Source organism: Macaca nemestrina, chromosome 3, assembly GCF_043159975.1.
Source record: "Macaca nemestrina isolate mMacNem1 chromosome 3, mMacNem.hap1, whole genome shotgun sequence".
Taxonomy (NCBI): domain Eukaryota; kingdom Metazoa; phylum Chordata; class Mammalia; order Primates; family Cercopithecidae; genus Macaca; species Macaca nemestrina.
In genome coordinates, this window is record NC_092127.1 from 138347099 (window position 1) to 138365178 (window position 18080).

At 39.4% G+C, this 18080-nt stretch overlaps 1 protein-coding gene across 1 annotated transcript in view; it reads right to left on the reverse strand.

Annotated features, from left to right (window-relative positions):
* The window catches only part of LOC105477383 (cyclin dependent kinase like 2), a 52460-nt gene extending 34700 nt beyond the window's left edge, over positions 1 to 17760 (reverse strand). Inside the window, exons 1-3 of the mRNA XM_071093510.1 lie at positions 17263 to 17760; positions 12920 to 13116; positions 1062 to 1256 (exon numbers count right to left, since the gene is read on the reverse strand). Of these exons, the coding sequence (XP_070949611.1) occupies positions 1062 to 1256; positions 12920 to 13087 (363 nt within the window). The 5' untranslated portion in view covers positions 13088 to 13116; positions 17263 to 17760. The remainder of the gene's footprint in view (positions 1 to 1061; positions 1257 to 12919; positions 13117 to 17262) is intronic.
* Positions 17761 to 18080: the final 320 nt, after the last annotated feature.

Sequence of the window (18080 nt, forward strand, 5' to 3'; positions counted from 1 at the left end):
GCAGTGTGTTTTCCAGTGGAAACTAGGTATTTGCCTCTACTAAGCAATTTTTTTATATATGTAGACTTCACACTATAACTGAATAACATAACGAAACTACATAATAAAAGACAGTTAAAAAATTAAAGACAGTGAATAATACTAATAACCGAAAAGAAATATATCAATTTAGGTGGCAGGTACGTAAAATGATTTTTTCTTTCTTTTATAATTATCTTTAGTTTTAAGTTTTTCTACCATTAATATTTATTACTTTTATAACCACACAAAAAAATGTCATTTAAAATATTTTGTAAAACTGGCAAAATCTATGTGTTGAGCTATTCATTTATACTTTATAGGTGTCATTCTTCTTGGAGGTGCTTTTATATGATACTCAAAGTATATAAAATTATTGTGATAGACTACAGGGTAAGGATAGAAATTTTCATATATTCACACTTTGTAATTAGGCAAGAGAACACAAACTAACAAACACACAGACCCTTGGGTCTATACATTTCTCAAGATTCATCACTTAAAATTTGTGCATTTCACTTAGTAAATATTACCTTAAAAAAGAACAGAAAACAGGGACAGGCACAGTGGCTCACGCCTGTAATTCCAGCACTTTAGGAGGCCAAGGCAGGTGGATCACCTGAGGTTGGGAGTTTTGAGACCAGCCTGGACAACATGGTGAAACCCCATCTCTACTAAGAATACAAAAATTAGCCAGGCGTGGTGGTACATGCCTGTAATCCCAGCTACTTGAGAGGCTGAGGCAGGAGAATCACTTGAACCTGGGGGGCAGAAGTTGCAGTGAGCTGAGATCTTGCCACTGAGCTACAGCCTGGGTAAAAGAGCAAGACTCCATCTCGGAAAAAAACAAAACAAACAAACAAAAAAACCCAGAAAACAAATATTTAACTCCAATTAATAAGATGCACAGATGAAGTATTTAGTGTTAAAGTATACTGACTTTCTGAAACTTATTTTCAAATGCATAAATCAATAAGACAGATTAAAGGATTAATTAATGAATAAATATGTGATAAAGCAAATTATTTAAACCCAATACTTACATTGTGACTGTGACAAAATCCAATTCCATTAATAATCTGAAACAAATACTTTTGAACTACTTGGTAGTCTAGTCCATTTGGAAAGAGCTCCAAGTCATCAAGAATTGTGTGGTCAACAAATTCAAAGACTAGGTACCATCGTTTTTTTTTCTTACACACTTCCAAGAGATTCACCAAGTTTTCATGCCTCAGTTGCTGTTATTAAAAAATGCAAAATAGCTGTTATTTTAAAATGCAAAATAGTTTATATAAACTAAGATCAAATTATTAGCAATTAATTATTTAAAATAGATCTCAGCATAATAAAAACATAAATAAAATGCATATACAGTATAAATTGTAAAAGCATATTCTGGTTTTTAAACTACAATTGAGAGACTATATTGCTCCTTTCTCCTCTCAGAGAACAAAATCAAGCTAATAAGAAAAAGAAGTGTAACTCCATCTTTGATTAAACTAACAGGAATCTATGACCTCCTACTCATAACAAATGAGATGGGACTACTAAATGTAATAAAGGTCAAACAGAAGTATAGGAAGACACCAAAAGATCATTTGTGGCTACAAAACTGGCAGCGTAAGAGTTCTCTGAAGCCAGTGACGTACCCTGAAAAGACAAAAAAGTCCTCCTTTAATATAATGGAAAACTATATATATATGTATGTATGTATAATGGAAATAAGGCTCATAGACAGCAGTGAAAACATCCCTAGAACTGAATGGCACCAAGAAACAGCAGTGGGGAAGGGCTGGATAAGGAATCACACAGAAACACATTTGCTGGAAACAGTCTCTCAGTGAGGCAGAGTAGAAGGCAAAACAATTCGTTACGAACAAACCTGCAACTGCAAGTTTAGAGAAATTAAACCTAATATAATTAAATCCCACACTCAGGCATATGTGATAAGGAACACCATTGTGAATTATGGTAAATTCCTGCTAGCCTGGAACAAAGTCATGGCCTTTCCCCAGAACCTCCTACAAATAGTCCTCCAAAGACTCAGACTTTATTATAAGAAACAATCTAAAAGGAACCAATCAAGGATCTATTCAAAGATGTAAGAAATGAGGAAGAAGGGAGAAAGAAACACAAATGGTAGATTAACACTCACCAGAAAAAAATGTTGCCACCTTTAAAGGGAAAGAAATCAATGGAATACAGAATACAGCTCTCAAAATCCTCAAGAAAATCCAAGTATAATCCAGGAACGTTATACTCAACCAAATTGTCATTCAGATAAAAGACAACATGAGCATTGAATCTATTTAAGGCAGGACTAAATCTTATACAAATGTGGGCATCATGGTTACAAAATAGAAAGTGAACATTTTAAATGCAACAATGCACAAATGATATAGAAGGTGTAAACAAGATAAAAGTGTATATATACACCAGGTGCAGTGGCTCGCACCTGTAATCCCAGTGACTTGGGAGGACAAAGCAAGAGAATCGCTTGAGGCCAGGAATTTGAGACCAGCCTGTGCATAGCGAGACCCCATCTCTACAAAAAACTTTAAAACTTAGGCTGGTATGGTTGGGCACACCTCTAGTCCCAGCTACTCGGGAGGCTAATGTGGGAGAATCACTTGAACTCAGGAGTTGGAGGCTGCAATGAGTGTGGTGAGCTATGATCATGCCACTGCACTTCAGCCTGAGCAACACAGCAAGACCTTATCTTGAAAGAAAATGAAAAAACAAAACACTAAAGTAAATAAGATATTTTCTGAAATCAGATGGTAGGTGAGTGGGAGAGAAAAGGAACTAGAAATATAATAATTACTTTACAAAGAAGTAACTATGTTATTTAACACTATAGTTATTAAGGTAAGCAATACAGCTAGGCATGGTAGCTCATGCCTGTAATCAATAGCTTGAGGCCAGGAATTGGAGGCTGCAATAAGCTATGATCATGCCACTGCATTCCAGCCTGGGTGACAGAGTGAGACTCTGTCTCTTAAAAAATTAAAAAATAAAAAAAGGTTACCAAGGAAACACATCCAATATAAATATAAACATAATATAAGGAATTCAGGGGCCAGGCACAGTGGCTCATGGCTGTAATCCCAGCACTTTGGGAGGCTGAGGCAGGTGGATCACCTGAGGTCAGGAGTTTAAGACCAGCCTGGCCAACATGGCAAAACCCCATCTCTACCAAAAATACAAAAAAATTAGGCGTGGTGGCATGCCTGTCTACCACCATGAAGTAATGAAGTGATATCAATGAAGTAATCACAGCTTCTAAGGAGGTTGAGGCAGGTGAATCACTTGAACCCAGGAAGCGGAGGTTGCAGTGAGCCGAGATCGCACCACTGCACTCCAGCCTGGGTGACAGAGTAAGACTCCATCTCAAAAAAAAAAAAAAAAAAAAAAGGAATTCAGAGATCATATAGAAAAATATTTTTAAAAGAGTTATACATATACATCATGGAATATTATGCAGCCATAAAAAAGAATGAGGTCATGTCCTTTGCAGGGACATGGATGGAGTTGGAAGCCATTATCCTCAGCAAACTAACAGGAACAGAAAACCAAATACCACATGTTGTCACTTATAAGTGGGAGCCAAATGATGAGGGCACATAGAGGGGAACAACACACACTGGGGCCTACCGGAGGGCAAAGGGTGGGAGAAGGGAAAGGACCAGGAAAAATCTGGATAGTCAATGACTGACAAATAATTCTTTAAACCCAAGACTTACATTGTGACTGTGACAAAATCCAATTCCATTATTAATAATCTGAAACAAATACTTTTGAACTACTTGGTAGTCTAGTCCATTTGGAAAGAGCTCCAAGTCATCAAGAATTGTGTGCTCAACAAATTAAAAAACTAGGTACCATCATCACCTAATCATTAGCCTAATGGATACCAGGCTGAATATCTAGGTGATGAAATAATCTGTACAACAAACTCCCATGACACATGTTTACCTATGTAACAAATCCATACATCCTGCACATGTACCCCTGAACTTAAAAGTTAAAAAAAAAACTTCTACCCTGCCTTCCCTTAAAACAGACATTTTACAATGTAAAAGAAGTGTTGCTAAGAAAAAAATAAAAGTTATAAAAGAATACGATATTATACATAATAATAACTAATACACAATGCTTACTATGTTGCAGGTACTATTCTAAGCACAAAAGCCTTATAAAATAGGTACAATTATTATCCTGCTTTATAGCTGAAGCAACTAACTCACGCAGAGGTTAAGGAACTTGTCCAAGGTCACACAGCAATAACTTATGAGGCATGATTAAAACATCTTCTCAAAAAAACCAAAAAACTAAACAAAGAAACTGACAAAAAATGCCCCAAACCCACAAATTTCATATCCTAATGGAACTATAAATTCTGGCAAATTCTATTTTATCAAATTAAGACATCTAAATGATACTAGAATGTCAGTTGTTCCATTGGGCTGTTTTGGCACATTTCTAATAGAAGAAAACATTACACTAAAACTTTTTACTCTATAAAAAATTCACACTATAGCACCAGATAATTTCTCTCTCTCTACTCTATGTCAAGTCCTTCTTGCAAAGATTTCCACACTATCTCCAACCCTGCAATCATAATTAAAGCACAGACTATCCGCTGGGCGTGGTGGCTCATGCCTGTAACCCCAGCACTTTGGGATGCCGAGGCGGACGGATCACGAGATCAGGAGTTCGAGATCAGCCTTGCCAAAATGGTGAATCCCTGTCTCTACTAAAAATACAAAAATTAGCCAGGCATGGTGGCGGGTGCCTATAGTCCCAGCTACTCAGGAGGCTGAGGCATGAGAATTGCTTGAACCCGGGAGGTAGAGGTAGCAGTGAGCCAAGATCGTGCCACTGCACTCCAGCCTGGGCAACAGAGCGAGACTCTGTCTCAAAAAAAAAAAAAAAAAAAAGCACAGACTATCAGCTCCACAGGTTCTCTGTCTTTGTGCTTGTCTTTTTAATGGCAGATGGTTACCTTCTTTCGTAATGGCAGACTGAATAACTCAGACCAGCCCTCCAGTTGAAAATTCTATTTTTTTTTTTTTTTTTGAGATGGAGTTTTGCTCTTATTGCCCAGGCTGGAGTGCAATGATGTGATCTCGGCTCACCGCAACCTCCTCCGCCTGCCAGGTTCAAGTGATTCCCCCGCCTCAGCCTCCCGAGTAGCTGGGATTACAGACATGCGCCACCATGCCGGCTAATTTTGTATTTTCGGTAGAGATAGGGTTTCTCCCTGTTGGTCAGGCTGGTCTCGAACTCCCGACCTTAGGTGATCCACCCGCCTTGGCCTCCCAAAGTGCTGGGATTACAGACGTGAGCCACTGCAACCAGCCATTGAAAACTCTTTAAAAGTTGGATTGATTTTCAAAAAATCTTCTTCGACATATAAAAGGCTAAAACGACAGTGAGGATTACTGGGCTAAAATTGAGAACAGGAGAATCCAGAGAGTTAGCCTCAGGACTCAAAGCTAATTTTGACATGAAGTAACAAATGTAGAAATGAGCTTTGATTTTTGTGGCTCCACAGGGCTAAAAGGGAAAAGTCAAAGTCCAAAAGCCTTCTAAAGGTGGGATAGCTGAGAAACCGCCTCCAATTAAAGCTAGGACCCAAAAAACTACATCCCCCAGAGTGAAAATGAGCAGAAATAAACGAGGCATCGCTAGACTTAACAACACATTCAAGGAACTAAAAGCCTTGAATCTGGATTCACATACTGGACTGGGAGCATCTCCATGTACCTGTCAGAAGCAAATGAATATTGCCTCTGGATAAAGGAAATCTTACCTTAGCCTCAAAATATTTCTACAAATAAAATTTCAAAAACAATATTCAATTCTAAAGGATGAGAAACACAAGATAAAAAGAGACTGTAAGCAAGAACTTTGAACTTACTAAGGAGGTTCTGGGCTGGCAGTGTGCTTGTATCAGACAGAAATCAGAACTGGGAAAATTTTAATGTAAATACTTGTTTATTACAAAGGGTAGTTAATAACTAAAGGGGGTAAAAGAAGACTGTAAGGGATATGTTTAAAGTAGCAAATACAGGAAGCCCCATTTTTAGGGCTGAAGGAAAGTGCATAGTGCACAAGATGGAACTAAAAATCTAAAAGAGCCCCCAATAACCACCAGACATTTAGTCCTCTTTGGAAATGGCCCAGCAGCCACAAAAATGTAAAGATTACCAATAGTGAAAAAATTCACCAGAGCACACAGGCCAGAGATGGTTTGTAGAGTAGCCAGCAGTTGGTAGAGTAACTCACCAGAATGTGCCAAGTAGGCCAGAACTGGTCCTTGAAAGATGCTGAAGTGAGCTAACAGACCTCCCACATGGTGATGGGCTCACAGCTGTATTTAAAAAAAAAAAAAGCACACTAGAAGCTGGAAGAAAAGCCTCTTCCTCTTGCTAAGGACCGACAGTGTCTTTCCATGCCCCCTATCTGTTGACAAAATCTAAAATCAAATCAGCTGGCAAAAAAAGAGAAATGTTTACAGAGTCCAGCTCTAATATCACAAAGCAGGTAAAAAAAGGAGTGATTTGGAGTTGAGAGACAATAAATTGTTTACTGGCACAGTGCTCACAAACATGGAAGAATGAAATAAAAATTGTCTCTGGAGAAAAATAATTTTACCTTAGCCTCAAATTATTTTTAAAAAATCTTTCAGGACAGGTGGCTCCCACCTATGATTCTAGCATTTGGGGAGGTTGAGGTGGAAAAATTGCTTGAGCTCAGTAGTTTGAGACTAGTCTGGGTAACATACTGAGACCCTGTCTCCACAAAAAATTAAAAAAATTAGCTGGGCATGGTGGCACATGCCTGTAGTCCAAGCTCCAAAGCTACTTGGGAGGCCGAGGCAGGAGGACTGCTTGAGTCTGGAAGATTGAGGCTGAAGTGAGCCATAAGTGCACCACTGCACTCCAATCTGGGTGACAGAGCAAGATCCTATCTAAAAAATAATAACAGGCCGGGCGTGGTGGCTCAAGCCTGTAATCCCAGCACTTTGGGAGGCCGAGACGGGCAGATCACGAGGTCAGGAGATCGAGACCATCCTGGTTAACATGGTGAAACCCCGTCTCTACTAAAAAATACAAAAAACTAGCCGGGTGTGGTGGCGGGCGCCTGTAGTCCCAGCTACTCGGGAGGCTGAGGCAGGAGAATGGCGTAAACCCGGGCGGCAGAGCTTGCAGTGACCTGAGATCCAGCCACTGCACTCCAGCCTGGGCGACAGAGCAAGAGTCTGTCTCAAAAATAATAATAATAATAATAATAATAATAACAACAACAACAAAGATAATAGTATTTCAAAGATAAGATTCAGCACAAAATTGAAGATATGCAGGCATACAATGAAATAAGACACCATAAGTAAGATATACCAGAAAATATCAGCAATTGAAACAGATACAGAATGACTTCAGATATTGTAGTTATCAGATATGGACTCTTTAAAAAAGAAAGCCAACCTCAAAAAACGGAGGGAACTTAAAACCATAAAAAGTAACATAACAGATATGGACCCAAATAAAATTTCTAGGATGGAAAAGTATAATTACTTTTGTTGACAGTAACAGTAGACTAGGTAATTTGTAACAATTCTCCAACTGAATACAAGTAGAAAAGCTGGACAAAATGTATAACACAACTACTTGGAAGAATGAAAAAGATAATACAGTAAAAAATACCTGGGCTAGGAAGACAGAAACCCAGAAAGGTTAGCCAGGCAATTAAGGCCAAATTTTGTTTAACCCAAGAAACATATGCCACTTTAGAGGGAAGACTAAGAGGATCAGTAGCACTTTTCACCATGTTGCAGGCCTAAGGTAGCAGTGACTGACGTTCAGGGCCCATGAAAGTGAAAAGAAGGAGTTCAGTGCTGGTGAAATCTTTTCATTTGGGTTAGCCCTAAAACTCCTCAAGCTATCAGTAGTAGCTGATATGAAGCTTAGTATATGAAGCTGAATTCTTAAATGGAGAAGAGAGAAAGAATGGGACAGTGGCAGTATGTGAAGCAACAATTATAGCTGAGCATTTATTTATTTATTTATTTATTTATTTGAGATGGAGTCTTACTCTGTTGCCCAGGCAGAGTGCAGTGGCACGATCTTGGTTCACTTCAACCTCTGCCTCCCAGGTTCAAGAGATTCTCCTGCCTCAGCCTCCTGAGTAGCTGGGACTACAGGCGCACGCCACCACGCCCAGCTGTATTTTTAGTAGGGAAAGGGTTTCACCACGTTGGCCAGGCTGGTCTCGAACTCCTGACAAGTGATCCACCCACCTTGACCTCCCAAAGTGCTGAGATTACAGGCATGAGCCACCACGCCCAGCCTGAGCGTTTTTAAAAATAACAAATTACATTATTTGATAGAAGCAAGAGCCATAAAATTAACAGACAAAAAAAAACAAAAAACAAAAAAAAAAAAAACCCATACCTAGGCATATTATTGTAAACTCCTGAAAAACAAAAATAAAACCTTAAAAGTATCTAGAAGAAAATGGTTATTGAAGAACACAATAAGACTGATGTCTGATTTTTCAATACAAGCAATGGGAGCCAGCAGAATAGTAGAATTCTATCTTGAACATACTGAATGTAATTAACTGACAACGCTGAATGCTACATCCTGAGAAAATAGCCTTTTTTTCTTTTTTTTCTTAAGCGATGAGATCTCACTACCGTGCCCAGGCTGGAGTGCAGTGGCTATTCAGACATGATCATAGCACACCACAGTCTCAAACTCCTGGGCTCCAGTGATCCTTCCACCTCAGCCCTCTGAATAGCAAAGACTATAGGCCCATGCTACCACAACTAGCTTGAAACAGTCTTTTAAACACAAAGTAGAATATATACTAACAAAAATGAATAGAACTTCTTATCATCAGATTTGCTTTAAAGAAAATAAAGGAAGTGCTTTAAGCATAAGGAAAATGAACCCAGATGGAAACTCAGAAATGCAGGAAAGATTAAAGAGTAATAGAAAGGGTAATATTAGGTATATCTTAATAACTGCTGACTGTGAACAATTTTAAAAGGGATTTAACTATATATAGAATTTAACAATATTACATAGTAGCAATAACACATATATCTGATGGGTGGAGGGGAGAAAGGAGGGGGTAACTGAAGTTAAAATTGCTAAGATTTTTGCACTGTAAAAGTACCTGTTTGAGTATCAGTAAGTCAGGTTCGTATATTACAATATCTAGAATAATTTCTAAAATACTAGCAAAATAATGTTTAACAAAATAATGTTTAAAAAGAAAAAAACCTAGAAATATGGAAGGCAACTAGGAAGATAAGTATAAATCCAAATATGTAAGTTTTATATTAAATATAAATAGACTAAACACTCCAAGTAAAATACAAAGACTATCAAACTGAATAAAACAAAAGAAACAACTGTATCTGCTTGTAAGAGATATGCTTTACATCTAAAGACACAGAAGGTTAACAGGAGAAAGGATTAAAAAGTATATATCATATAAATAATGATCAAAAGTGCAAACATACTAATGACAAAGTATATGTTAAGACAAGAAGACTGGCCAGGCCTGGTGGCTCATGCCTGTAATCCCAACATTTTGGGAGGTCGAAGTGGGTGGATCACAAGGTCAGGAGTTTGAGAGCAGCCTGGCCAACATGGTGAAACCCTGCCTCTACTAAAATACGAAAATTAGCCAGGTGTGGCAGTGGGCACCTGTAATCCCAGCTATTCAGGAGGCTGAGGCAGGAGAATTGCTTGAACCCAGTGGGTAAAGGTTGCAGTGAGATGAGATCATACTACTACACTCGAGCCTGGGTGACAGAGCAAGACTCCATCTCAAAAAAAAAAAAAAAGACAAGAAGACCAAGAAACAAAAGGGTTATACAATGTTCATGAACTGGATGCAATATTGTAAACACATCAATTCTCCACAAATTGATCTACATAAATTCAATTAAATTCCTAGAGTTTTTATGAACATTGGTAAATTGATTCTAAAATTTATAATTTGTATATGGAAATGCAAACAGACAAAAATAGGGAAGATAGTCTTATAGAAGAAGGACAAAACAGAAGGGATTTATTCTACCAGATATAAAAACTTACAAACTAGGCCAGGTGCAGTGGCTCATACCTGTAATCCCAGCACTTTGGAAGGCTGAGGAGGGTGGATTGCTTGAGCCAAGCAGCTCAAGACTAGCGTGGGCAACATGGCAAAACCCTATCTTTACCCAAAAAAATACAAAAATTAGCCAACCATGGTGGCACACGCCTGTAGGCCCAGCTACTCAGAGGGCTGAAGTGGGAGAATCACTTGAGCCTGTGAGGCAGAGATAGCAGTGAGTCAAGATCATGCCACTGCACTGCAGCCTAGGTGACAGAGCAAGACCCTGTCTCAAAAAAAAAAAAAAACCTACTAACTAGAATAAACATGATTGTGGGCTACTGGTGCAAGCTTAAACAAATAGACCAATGGGACAGAATAAAATCTTACCTATATAGGAGAACATGTGGCAAAAGGAATATTCAGAACAGTGGAGAAAAAGATGATATTTTCAATAAATGTTTCTGGGACAACTGATAGCCATAAGGGAAAAGTCATAAGATTTGACTGTGTCAAACACCATTATTAAGATCAAGAACAAGTATTAGATAATTAGGAATGATAAATATAATCAATCCAAAGTAACAAAAGTAAAAGACATAGAGAATTGGTAATACAAATAGCACATATTAAGGTGGTAGATATATATATTCAAAATACATCAGATATTATATTACAAGTAAATGGAATAAATGCTCCAACTAAAAGGCAAATATTGTCAAACAGGAAAAAAGCAAAATGTAACTATACAGTTTTTACAAGAGATACATCTAAACAAAAATTCAGAAAAATTAGGGGGCCAGGCGTGGTGACTCACACCTGTAATCTCAGCACTTTGGAAGGCTGAGGCGGGCGGATCACCTGAGGTCAGGAGTTTGAGACCAGCCTGGCCAACATGGTGAAACCCCATCTCAACTAAAAATACAAAAATTAGCCAGGCATGGTGGGGGGTGCCTATAATACCAGCTACTTAGGAGGTTGAGGCAGGAGAATCGCTTGAACCCAGGAGGCAGAGGTTGCAGTAAGCCAAGATCGCACCACTGCACTCCAGCCTAGGCAACAAGTGTGAAACTCCATCTCAAAAGAAACAAACAAAAAAAAGCATTCAGAAAAATTAGAAGTAAAAATATGGAAAAGATTTACTATGGAAACACTAACAAAAATTAAACTAATGTATGTACTCATTAATTTCAAATAAATTAGATCTTAAAACAAAATACTGGCCAGGTGTGGTGGCTCACACCTATAATCCCAACATTGAAAGGCCGAGGTAGGAGGATTACTTTAGCTCAGGAGTTTGAGACCAGCCTGAGCAATATAGTGAGACCTTATCTCTACTAAAAATAAAAAAATTAGCCAGGCATAGCAGCACACACCTGCAATCCCCGCTACTTGGGAGACAGGTGTAGGATTGCTTGAGCACAGGAGTTCAAGGCTGCAGTGAGCCATGATGATGCTATTGCACTCCAGCCTGGAGGACAGAGTAAGACCCTGTCTCAAAAAAACAAAACGAAACAGCCGGGTATGGTGGCTCATGCCTGTAATCCCAGCACTTTGGGAGGCTGAGGCGGGTAGATCATGAGGTCAGGAGTTCAAGCCCATCCCAGTCAACATGGTGAAACCCTGTCTCTACTAAAATACAAAAAAAAAAAAAAAAAGAAGAAGAAGAAGCTAGGCATGGTGATGCACACCTGTAGTCCCAGCTACTCAGGAGGCTGAGGCAGGGGAATCACTTGAACCTGGGAGGCGGAAGTTGTAATGAACTGAGATAGCGCCATTGCACTCCAGCCTGGTAACAGAGTAAGACTCCGTCTCAAAAAAAATAAAAACATCGAAACAAAATATTACTATAATAAAAAGGGTTATTGCATAATGACAAAAGATTTAACTCAACAGCAAGATAAAATAATTCTAAATATAACACACTAATAATACTGTTTCTGTTTAAAAAAATAAACATTAACTGAACTACAATGAAAAGCAGAAAAATCAATAATCACAAAGGAAGATTTTAACATATTCTCAGTGTTGGATAAAACAAGCATATAAGAAAAATAAATAAGAATTTGGAAGATTTGAACAACACAATTTAACATGAACTAATGAACATATATGAAATACTTTTCAAGAACAAGAGGGTTTTTTTTAGTTGACTATATTCTGAACCAAAAAGCAAACATCAAGAATCAAAGAAATAAATTCTTATATGGTGTATACTCAGATCATAGGGCAGTTCTGTCACAAATAAATAACCAGGAAATAACCTAGAAAATGTCCATGTTTGGAAATTCAGAAATATACTTTTAAATAACTCAGGGATTAAGAAAAATATAACGGAAATGAGAAACAATTGTTAGCAATCAAAATTTCCAGGATACATACCAAGCTGTTCCTACAGGAAAATGTATTCCTTAAATGCATATTTGAGGGGAAAAAAGGCTGGAAATTAAAGAAGCATCTATCTCAACAAATTAGGAAAAGGAGCTGCAAAATAAACCCATACAAATAAGTAGAAGAAATGAAATAATAAAGAACAAAAATTAATGATATTCCTACTAACAAGTCATCAAATCTGGGGGTGGTCTTTGGGACTGCTAACACAGACCATAGATAGATGATTGATAAATACACAGAAAGACACAGAGAGAAGGAATAAGCACTTTTAAAATCAGGTTTACATTCACGAGATAAATGAATTTGCATATCTAATCATTGTATTTCTTCTTATTGCCAAAAAAGGAACTTCTACTCATATTTTTTCGATTCAATATATGCATTTACTCACCTTTAGTAACTTGATTTCTCGCATTGCAATCTTTTTAACCATTTTGTCATCGTCACTTTCTAAGAACTTCTTTATGGCCACAATTCTTCCAGTATCTTTATTCCTACACTTCACCACCATTCCATAACTCCCTTCTCCAACCAATCCCAGGTTTTCATATTTTTCCATTTTAACTTAAAGTCAGTAGACACTTTTTGCTGTGAAAACCAAAACACAGAATTAACAACATTGAGTATGTTAATTTCCTCCACCTTCCCAGCAAATTAATTCTTCCCTGCTTGTCTTCCATATTACATGGCTGTCCTGTATTAATTCACAATTTCCTAGTGTTTCTATATGTAAACTACGTTTTCAAAATGGTCACACACATTAATCTATGTTTTCAAAATGGTCACACACATTTCATAATAGACAAGGCAAATGGAATTGAAGCCATTAACTTTACTAAATGTCATGTTAATGAAATTCCATATATTTTTAATTATAATAAAGCAATACTTGAGCTATCATACATAACAATTACAACTCACTTTAAAAAGCACAATTCCAGCCTGGGCAACATAGCAAGATTCTCTCTCTACAAAAAACATTTTTAAATTAGCTGGGTGTGGTGGTATATGCCTGTGGTCCCAGTTACTTGGGAGGCTGAGGCAGAAGAATTGCTTGAGCCCAGGAGGTTGAGGCTGCAGCGAACTGTGATGGCACTGCACACCAGCCTGAGCAATGGAGAGAGAATCTGTCTCAAAAACAAAACAAAACAAAACAATTAAACAAAATGCACAGGCCAGGTGCAGTGGCTCACGCCTGTAATCCCAGCACTTTAGAAGGCCGAGGCGGGCAGATCACCTGAGGTCAGGAGTTCGAGACCAGCCTGGCCAACATGGTGAACCCCTGTCTCTACTAAAATACAAAAATTAGCCAGGCATGGTACTGCACGCCTATAATCCCAGCTACTTGGGAGGCTGAGGCAGGAGAATCCCTTGAACCCAGGAGGTAGAGGTTGCAGTGAGGCAAGATCACACTACTGCACTCCAGCCTGGGCGACAGAGTGAGACTCTGTCTCAAAAAAAAAAACAGCACAATTCCTTTTCACTCAAAGATGCATAACTGAATTTGGTGGGGGTTTTGTTTGTTTATTTGTTTGTTTTTGAGACGGAGTCCTGCTCTGTTGCCCAGGCTGGAGTGCAGTGGTGCAATTTAGGCTCACTGCAACCTCCACCTCCTGGGTTCAAGTAATTCTCCTGCCTCAGCCTCTGAGTAGCAGGGATTACAGGCGTGAGCCACTACACCCGGTTAAGTTTTGTATTTTCATAGAGACCGGGTTTTGCCATGTTGCCCAGGCTGGTCTCGAACTCCTGACCTCAAGCGATCCACCCACCTTGGCCTCCCAAAGTGCTGGGATTACAGGCGTGAGCCACAGAGCCCAGCCTGAATTTTGTTTTAATGAAGATCAACTTTTTTGTTACACTGGATTTAGATCCATGTTGGAAATACTTACGCACCTTCCACTTAATTGGAAAAAAAATACTTGATCACATAACAAATTAACGCAGAGTATCTTTCATAAAATATTTTTCTTTTCTTTTCTTTTTTTTTTTTTTTTTTGAAATAGAGTCTCGTGCACTGGCGTGATCTCGGTTTACTGCAACCTCTGCCTCCCGGGTTCAACCGATTCCCTGCTTCTGCCTCCCCAGTAGCTGGGATTACAGGCCCCGCTACCACACTCAGCTAATTTTTGTACTTTTAGTAGAGACGGGATTTCGCCATGTTGCTGTTACTACATTGAACTTAGAAAATAAGAGTAATGACATCGGTGTATAAGCAGATTTTTAAAATTAAATTAAATTAAATAGTAGTAGTACCAAATACCGTGAAAGTATTTCAAAAATCCTGTTAATGATTACTCACTAATCATTAACTTCATAATTTGATAGTTGAATAATCAATTACTTCATAATTTGAATTTGTGTTCGAAATTTTTTTTTTTTTTTTTTTTAAACGTAGTCTTGCTCTGTCGCCCAGGCTGGAGTGCAGTGTCGGGATCTCCCCTCACTGCAACCTCCGACCCCCAGGTTCACGTCATTCTCCTGCCTCAGCCTCCCGAGGCTGGGACCACAGGCGCTCGCCACCACGCCCGGCTAATTTTTTGTATTTTTTTAGTAGAGACGGGGTTTCACCGTGTTAGCCAGGATGGTCTCGATCTCCTGACCTCGTGATCCGCCCACCTCGGCCTCCCAAAGTGCTGGGATTACAGGTGTGAGCCACCGCGCCCGGCCTTGAAATGTTTTACTCATATTATATGACATTTTCTGAATAAAGGCCAATTCTAAGAGAATCTTTCTTGTTTTACTAATGATTGATGAAGGTCCGGCAATCATTAGACAAAATGTTGGTAGAGAAAAAAATTATTTCAATCCAAATACAGATAGATTTTAACTTATAAGGTTTCATTGCCATGGTATATATAAGCTATTAAACTATAACTCCAATAAGAATAAAAAATGCTGCTCTGAATCCCAATGTGGTTCCAAAAGTTTCAGGAGAAAAAAACAGTCTTTTAATAATTATATATCTAATGACATTCACAGTTGATTTTTTTTCACCTAACAATATAAAAATGTTCATTTATTAAATTTTGGAAAGAGAAAAAATTCTTGCCTAATGTATTAATTGTATACTTACCGCAATCTAAAATTAATTTACTCAGATCGTGAACTGTTTTTCCTGTTTCTCTATTGGAACAGGGATGTAAAGACAAAACAAATATTCTCTTTGTTCTAGCAAACTATGCTAATCCAATGTATACAATACGTTTTCCACACCTGACATATAATAGTTTGAGATTTTATAATATACATATTTTTAATGTAGATATAAGTGGAGAACCAGAAGATTGATCTTGAGGGGTAGGAAATGAAAACAATACCAAAGAACATGAACTTAAATTATTTTAATACCAGTTTTCAGAGTAGATTCTACTACAAACCTTTTACAGAGCAGTGTCCCAGACACTAACTTTCCAGGCATTTGACAATTTACCTTCCATCTCACTTCCAATAACTTTTTTTTTTTTTTTTTTGAGACGGAGTCTCGCTCTGTCGCCCAGGCTGGAGTGCAGTGGCACAGTCTTGGCTCACTGCAGCCTCTGCCCCTCCAGGTTTAAGCATTTCTCTGTCTCAGCCTCCGGAGTAGCTGGGATTACAGGCGCGTGCCACCATGCCCGGCTAATATTTTTTGTATTTTTAGTAGAGACGGGGTTTCACCATCTTGGCCAGGCTGGTCTTGAACTCCTGACCTCGTGATCCACCCGCCTCGGCCTCCCAAAGTGCTGGGATTACAGGCGTGAGCCACCGCGCCCGGCCTTCCATTAACTATTTTTTAATAAAATATTTGTATTTGAAAAAAATTATCCATATAATTCTATCTCTTCTTAATTTTTGTTCTCTTCCATTAAGAGAGTATGTTTTATTAAGGACTAGGCTTTAGGTTTATCATATCAGTGACAAAAATAGCTTGAATCTATAACCTAGATCATTTTAAAACATTTTGTAAATGGTGTCCTAAATATTTGAAGCATAAAGTGAGAAAAAAAAAACGACTTTAAGCATGCCTGAGGTGTTCTGAAGCATATCACAAGCTAACATTAATGCAAGTTGACTGCTTCAAGTTTATTCTGCCAACCAATTGCACATCTGGACACACCACATTGAACACACCTGCTTTTTCAAGTGGCACTGTCCACAAATACTTTAAACGTATCACAGCCTACAAAGCCTCTTGTTTCCTGAAACTGTTACTCATAAACTATAACTTCTCATGCCTTCTACTCTTGAATGGAAAGGTAATACAAACGAAAAAGAAACCTGGCCAATGGGCAAAGAAACCTGGATGGTTCTAATACCAACAATTTAGATAAAATATTTGGAGAATGCTAATTTTTTATTTTGTTTAAGACAGATTGAAAGGCAGAAGCGAAGTCTTACGCCTGTAATCCCAGCACTTTGGGAGGCCGAGGTGAGCGGATCACCTGAGGTCGGGAGTTCGAGACCAGCCTCACCAACATGGAGAAACCCTGTCTCTACTAAAAATACAAAATTAGCCAGGCGTGGTGGTGATGCCTGTAATCCCAGCTACTTGGGAGGCTGAGGCAGGAGAATCGCTTGAATCCAGAAGGCAGAGGTTGCGGTGAGCCGAGACTAAGCCATTGCACTCCAGCCTGGGCAACAAGAGCGAAACTCCGTTTCAAAAAAAGAAAAAGAAAAAGAAAAAGAAAAAGACAGATTGAAATCTTTTATAGGTCAAAGAACGAGATAATAGAAGCTTTAAAAAGTACTTATACTTACCGTTTCTTCAATCCGTTCGCATAGAAAGACCCAAAGGTTTTCAACTTGGAAACAAATTTGAGGTGAAATGCATATCGCTCGCAGGTCCAAAAGATGCTGCCTAGCAAACTAGCAATTCCAGCGCTGTTGTGATTTCTTCTGCGGACGCAGTCACGAGTCCAGGGCGAAGCAGGCAGGGAGGCAGGTGGGCCTCCGTCCGCCGCAAGCTCACACTTAGGAGGACCTCCGGCCGCATGCTGTCGTCGTCAAGGCAACGACCTCACTCTGTCCCCAACCATAGGCACAAAGTCCTGGGAGAGGGATACAGCACAGGTCAGAATGCGTTCACGGCAGGCATCAACGCCTGTGAAGGCCAAGGGCTAGAGAGCAATTAGCTGGGTGAGAGGCAGCACCTCCCAGCTCGTAAGGCGCCCAGTACCTGGAGTCTGGGAACCTGCACCGCTCCAACTACCCCTGGGCGAAGGCGTTGGCCGCGGAGCTGGAAGGGGGCGGTTCCTCACCGCCCCGAGTGCCCCAGGCCTCCCTTGTTCTGATTGGCCGAGCCGTGTCGTCACGAGCCATGATTGGTTCAGGGCCAACCACCCCGCCCCTTCACCTAGGGCTCGGCCCAGGTTCTGCTCCCTGACACGCAGAGGCCCTGCGTCCCCACACGCCTTGGTTCTCGTCAGGAGGCGCGTTTCTGCCTTCGCCAGGGGAAGGAGGCGATTGTGATGCCCACGCGAAGGGTAAAGGTGGCGGTTATGTAGGACTGCGAAGACTATGCAAAATGCGATACGGTTTCCCTCACAGCCACGCCGCTGGGCAGGGGAGGGCCCAGG